This window comes from Stegastes partitus, unplaced genomic scaffold, assembly GCF_000690725.1.
Source record: "Stegastes partitus isolate 25-593 unplaced genomic scaffold, Stegastes_partitus-1.0.2 Scaffold897, whole genome shotgun sequence".
Lineage (NCBI taxonomy): Eukaryota > Metazoa > Chordata > Actinopteri > Pomacentridae > Stegastes > Stegastes partitus.
In genome coordinates this window covers 107,141-113,872 of record NW_007578628.1, presented here as the reverse complement: position 1 = coordinate 113,872, position 6,732 = coordinate 107,141, and the positions used below count along the sequence as shown (strand labels likewise).

The 6,732-nt window shown below is 38.8% G+C and overlaps 1 protein-coding gene across 1 annotated transcript in view; it reads right to left on the bottom strand.

Annotated features, from left to right (window-relative positions):
* Positions 1-1,578: 1,578 nt before the first annotated feature.
* LOC103366013 (choline transporter-like protein 5-A) overlaps positions 1,579-6,732 on the bottom strand; it is a 63,149-nt gene continuing 57,995 nt past the window's right edge. The window contains exons 19-22 of the mRNA XM_008293611.1: positions 4,970-5,040; positions 4,672-4,760; positions 2,201-2,285; positions 1,579-1,673 (exon numbers count right to left, since the gene is read on the bottom strand). Coding sequence (XP_008291833.1) covers positions 1,579-1,673; positions 2,201-2,285; positions 4,672-4,760; positions 4,970-5,040 — 340 coding nt within the window. The remainder of the gene's footprint in view (positions 1,674-2,200; positions 2,286-4,671; positions 4,761-4,969; positions 5,041-6,732) is intronic.

Here is a 6,732-nt window from a genome sequence, read left to right as displayed (position 1 = left end):
ACTTCACATAGTGAGGTCAAGACCTTCCTGTTTTATTTTACATTGAGTAACTCAACAAATCCAGTTATTCCCTTTGAACAGACAGTAGTAAAAAAAACAAAACAAAACAAAAAAAACTCCCCTTTGCAAAGCCCGGGTTGGGAATTGTAACCATATGCCTCAGCCGAATGGGGTGAGGGTATAGGCGAGAGAAACAGACAGACATCAGTTAAGATAATAGTAAACACTGAGCAGGTTAGCAGTGCCATTAACTGCAGATCAGAAGTGTGTAGCAGAGGTAGAGATACCTGCAAAGAGGAAAAAACACAAGGTACGGGTGCTAAAATTATTCTCACATAATAGCCTCTCTTCATCAACTTCCTGTCTAATCCAGAATAGAGTTTAAAGTCTTTCTCTTCATATCCTTTTTGACCAAGCTCCATCTTATCTTAAAGACCTTGTAGTGCAATATTATCCCAATGACGCACTATTCTCTCAGTGCAGGTTCACCTATCAGGATCCTTTTCTGTAAAACCCACTCCCAGTTTGGGTTCAAGTGGCAGACACCCCAATCAGTTGGCCTCCCTAAACTGTTCTGTCTGAGGGTACCTTCTGTTAAAAGGAAGTTCTTCATCCCCACTGTCACCAAGTGTTTGCTTCAGGTGAAATTGTTGTATATTTCCCTACAATATTGTAAGGTCTTCATCCCACCCTGCCTTACCATGACTTATGTTGTGATTTGTACTTTATAAATAAAACTGAACTGAACTGTGTTTAACACCAGTACATATTTCATTAAAAAAAATAAATAAATAAAAATGCATTCCAGCAATAGGCATTCACAAACAATACTTGGACCACAAATCATTGTAAATCCTCATTTGTTTGACTTTTTTGATGAATTAGTTAGACCAATTAGTTTTTTATATTTGAAGGAATTTTTTACAAATAATAAAATTCACAAAACTGCATTACCAATACCAAAATCATCATGTTATTTAAAATATTGTCTTAAGCCACTGTGATTGACACTGAACTATGTCATATTGTGATTTTGTAGTGGTAAAAATTGGTCACATAATATTCAAGATCAGAATTGTCTCTGTCTTAACTGAATCTTACATACTTTGTTGCAAAGTTTAGTTACCTGTTTGCACAATTTCAGCCACTCTTTTTTCCACCTAAACGGATTTTCACACATTGAAGTTTTTGCATATTAGCTTATGAATATTTGTTCGAAACACCGAGCATAAAAAATGCATTAAACATTCAAAGGAACAACTTCAAGGTACAGTTAATTTTTTTTTGTTGGGTTTCCTTAATTTTGGAAATAAGTTCTGGAAAGTCTTCAGAATCTGAATATAATGACTGATTTTATATGTACCTAACTGCTGCACAGTCCTTCAAACTTGAGTTTTATGAGAAATTACCCTCCTGCATCTCAACACATTCAAAAGGGCAACAGGCAGCACGATAACAGCAGTACACAGTGTTTCTAAGAAAGATCAGATCCCAAACTGTCTCAGCTGCCTACTGTCATCTCATATTAATTCAGTAGGTGGACTTTTCAGTCTCTTGGACTTGGCCGGGTGAAGTCTGTCAAGACTGACCCTTTTTTCCAAGAATTCTGTGGAGTTCTGGGGACATGAGGTAAGGTCTTTCTGAACTACCATCATTCCTTTCCAAGTCATCACCTGTTTAGATAAATAGATCATTTATGGGGGGATGGATAAAGGGTAAGCATGGGTGGATGGAGAAGGATTAGCATGGGAGAAAAAGCAGGTATAGATAACACATAGACAATGGATGATGGAAAAAAAACATTTGGAGGGAACAGGTATAGACACAGAGGGTGTAAAGGATGGGATTTAAAGTTGAGACAAAAAAATAAAGAGGTTCATTGGTGTTAAAATTAAAAAAGGGACATGCAAAAACACAAGCAACATGTGATTAAAGACTTCCTAAAACACAGTCTTTGTTTGATAAAAACATCGAATCAAAGCATTTAAAAAAAATGATTGATATCAGTAAAATCATTAACTTTTTTAACTTACCAAAGTGCAGTATTGTTTTTGGGAATATTGTACAATGTTGACTATTAGAACTGCTTTCTTTGAGTATAGCACATCCCTTTCCAAAAGCAATCTAACTTTACTATCTTATTTATGCTAAAAAGTCACCAGCACTGTAGTAAAAACAGTGATGACAGTGTTGCACTTACAAAAGCACAGGAAGAGGGTGTCGACACACATGGCATAGACGCTGAAGAAACTGTGAGCAATCAGGTAGGCACCTATCACCACTGTCTAATTTGAGAAACACAGGTTAGAAATTCACAGCAGAGCTGAGGCGGGTGCTTTGAAAGCAAATATAACAGAACACAAGAACTGATAAGAAACTACAAAAAATAATAATGGGTTAAAATGCTTGTACAGACATGGTCAAAATTACTAGCACACTTTCAAATAGAAAAAAATAATTTTGCAATTTTGTCTGAATAAAGTTGAATGTAACATACTGGGTTATTTTAAATTATACAACAGATGGAAATAGCATAGGCAGAAAATTGGGATCCATAACTTTATACTGTGCATCACACATCCATCCATCCATTATCTATACACCGCTTAATCCTCACTAGGGTTCCGGGGGGGCTGGAGCCTATCCCAGCCGACTTAGGGCGAAGGCAGGGGACACCCTGGACAGGTCACCAGTTTATCACAGGGCCACACTTAGAGACAGACAACCAAGCACACTCACATTCACACCTACGGACAATTTAGAATCACCAATTAACCTCAACATGTTTTTGGATTTGTGGGAGGAAGCTGGAGAACCTGGAGAGAACCCACGCTGCACGGGGAGAACATGCAAACTCCACGCAGAAAGATCCTGGGTGTCCTCACTGGGACACAAACCGGCGACCTTCTTGCTGCGAGGCACTGGTGCTAACCACCAAGCCACCTTGCAGCCCTGCATCACACATGTTAAGGCAATTACTGCAATCAAGGGCTTTTTTTTTTTTAAAGCTTTTAATGAGACTTACATTCCTTTTAGGCTAGTTTGACCCTTTTTGAACAAACTGCCCCAGTTCTCTCAGGTTTGACTGGTGTGTTCTTCCAACTGTCCAGTTCTGCTCTTAGATGTTCACTTGGATTAAGATCAGGATTCATACACATCACTTTAGAATGGTTCAGTGTTTTCTACTCAACAGTTTCTGGTGCTTTTAGAGGTATGTTTGTGGTTATTACACTGTTTTGAAGGAGGCATGATCTGCAGCTGAGACAGTGCCCTCTGATAGTGGGCAGTATACTTTACTGCAACTGACCAAAAAGCTCTAAAATGTGTTCATCTGTCTGGAGGACAATTTCTTTGGTATTAGTCCACATGCAATTTCACAATCTTGAATGTGGTCTTTTTATTTTTCTCCTAATATTCACAAAGTGATGTAAGTGCAACCAGATACTATTATACTTTAAACTTAAAGGGCAATTTGTATCTGTTTTTCTTGGTTCTTGTCACACCACATAAACAATCCTTTCTGTTCATTTTGGGATCAATGTTCCTTATGCAAACACATCCAGGGAGGTAGATGACAATCCCATGGACATTAAATATTCTAATAAAATTAGCAGCTGTGGTCACAGGGACATCAAGCTGCTTGAAGATGGTCTTTACTGGGACTATGCTTAGCAACAATTTTCTTTCTCATCTCCCCAGACAACTGAAAAGTATATTTACAAAAACAGATAACTCAATTTTTGTAGATTTTCAGAAAGCTTATTTTGTTGTTGTTTGCTAGAGATGATAATCAAACTGAAGTTGAGTGGATTTGACTCAGTAGAAATGACATGACAAAAACAGAGATAACTTAAGTTTGATTGATAATGTCTCAGGTAGACGATGGAAAATGGGTTTTCTGAAGGTTTGTGAAGATGGAGTTATCTGTTTTCCTAAATGAACTCTTCAATTCTTTTCTTATATTTCTCATGTTGATGTTTACCGTGGCCTGCAAGGTGGCTCGGTGGTTAGCACAGCAAGAAGGTCGTCGGTTCGCATCTCGCTGAAGACACCCAGGATCTTTCTGCGTGGAGTTTGCATGTTCTCCCCATGCAGCGTGGGTTCTCTACAGGTTCTCCAGCTTCTTCCCACAGTCCAGAAACATGTTGAGATTAATAGGTGATTCTAAATTGTCCATAGGTGTGAATGTGAGTGTGCTTGGTTGTCTGTCTCTAAGTGTAGCCCTGCGTTAGACTGGTGACCTGTCCAGGGTGTCCCCTGCCTTCACCCTAAGTCAGCTGGGATAGGCTCCAGCCCTCCTGCGACCCTAGTGAGGATTAAGCGGTGTATAGATAATGGATGGATGGATGTTCACTGTGATGCGTACAATGATACCAAATAGCTGAATTAATTATTTGCTCCATTTTAATAGAGTGAAGGGCACCTGACAAGACTGAAAACTTCTATATAGTAATTTACTGACAACTGTCGAGGCCCTTTGTAGAACAAGGTAGAATTCATTTTTTTTCAGCCTATTTTCTCAGTTTTATTCTATGGTAGACCAAAGGCGTGCATGTTTACATGACTAATGAGGTTTTAAATTCAACACTATTTAAGAAAAGCAAAATCATGTTTTAGTTAGGTGTAAATTTACCAACATTTTTGGCCATGTTGTAAAATCAAAACTCTCACCAGTAAGGGGACCCAGTAGTAGTTGAGACTGGGGACTTCCTCCTGAATAACTGAGATCTTCCTAGTAAAAAAAAAGAACCCAACCACACCTAAAAAAAAAACACACAGACACACACAAACCAAGTGACACACTGTCTTTCTGTCTACATGTGTTCTTTGTACTCGGTGTTACAGTTTTCTGAAAGCATTAATTCTATTAAAATAAAGTCTGTGGGTAAAAAATACTATTGGAAATTGTAATGTGAAAGATAAACAGCGGCAGACCAATGTAAGACTTCAGCCTTATATTATCACTTACCCACTCCTCCTGCTATCAGCACTTTGCTCAGAAATAGCAGAAAATCTGTCAGTCTGTCTAGAACTGCAACCCTACAAAAAAAAAAAAGTCAGATCAGCCTCACCATACAAGCATATTCAAAACAATACTAGTGAAAAGAGTGTAAACAAATTTTGTTGGCCTGGCAGCTAACTCCAAAGTAACTGGAGCAATGGATCACATTTGCACAGATCTTCTGTTAACACTGCAAAGAGAACAAAACAGCGACCAACTTTCTCTAATCTGTGGCCTCAAAAACCTGCAAAGAACAGCCACAACTCTGTGAAGCCTGCGCACTGGCAATCAGGCTGACAGAACCACCATCTAGAAAAGAAGCACACCAAGTACCTACAGTGGATATAATAAGTATTGAACACGTCACCATTTTTCACAGAAAATGTATTTCTAAAGGTGCCGTTGACATGAAATTTTCACCAGATGGTGGTAACAAACCATGTAATCCACACATGCAAAGAAATCAGACTATAGATGTCCATAAATTATGTGTAATAATGTGAAATGACATAGGGAGAAAGTATTGAACATGCTTGCTGAAATTTATTTAATACTTTGTACAAAGCCGTTGCTGATAATGACAGCTTCAAGATGCCTCCTGTAAGGAGAAACTACTTGCATGCATTGTTCAGATGTGATTTTGGCCCATTCTTCCACAAAGTCTACAAATCTTGAAGGTTCTGTGGGCCTCTTCTATGAACTCTGATCTTTAGTTCTTTCCATAGATTTTCAACTGGATTCAAGTCAGGCGATTGGCTGGGCCATTCTAGCAGCTTTATGTTCTTTCTCTGAAACCAGTTGAGAATTTCCTTGGCTGTGTGTTTGGGATCATTGTCTTGCTGAAATGTCCACCCTTGTTTCATCGTCATCACCCTGGTAGATGGCAGCAGACTTTTATCAAGAATATCTCACTACATTTTTCCATTCATCCTTCCTTCAATTATATGAAGTTTGCCAGTACCGTATGCTGAAAAACAGCCCCACACCATGATGTTCCCACCTCCAAACTTCACTGTGATGTGCTGTGCCGTATGTCCTTCAAACATGGTGTGTATTATGGCATCCAAAGAGTTCAATTTTGGTCTAATCTGACCAGACTATAGTTTCCCAGTATTTCACAGGCTTGTCCAAATGTTGTGCAGAAAACTTTAAACGAGCTTCAATATGCTTTTTCTTCAGCAATGGAGTCTTGCGTGGTGAGTGTGCATACAGGCCATGGTGGTTGAATGCATTACTAATTGTTTTCTTTGAAACAATTGTACCTGCTAATTCCAGGTCTTTCTAAAGCTCTTCACAAGTGATCCTTGGCTCTTGGACAACTCTTCTGATAATTCTTTTTCACTCTTCTGTCATAAATCTTGCAAGGAGCACCTGGTTGTGACCAGTTTATTGTAAAATGATGTTCTTTCCACTTCCGGATCATGGTCAAGTTGCACTGACAAGGGGCAGGATTGCTTTCTTATCACTGGTTAATTTCAGCTGGTGTCTTGGCTTTCCATGCGTTTTTGCACCTCCCTTTCTTCATGTGTTCAATACTTTTCCCCTGTGTCATTTCACATTAATACACATAACTTAATTTATGGACATGTATAATTTGATTTCTTTACATGTGTGGATTACGTGGGTTGTTACCAACACCTGGTGAAAATTTATGTGTACTGAGAAAAATGATGACGTGTCCATCCATCCATTATCTATACACCGCTTAATCCTCATTAGGGTCGCGGGGG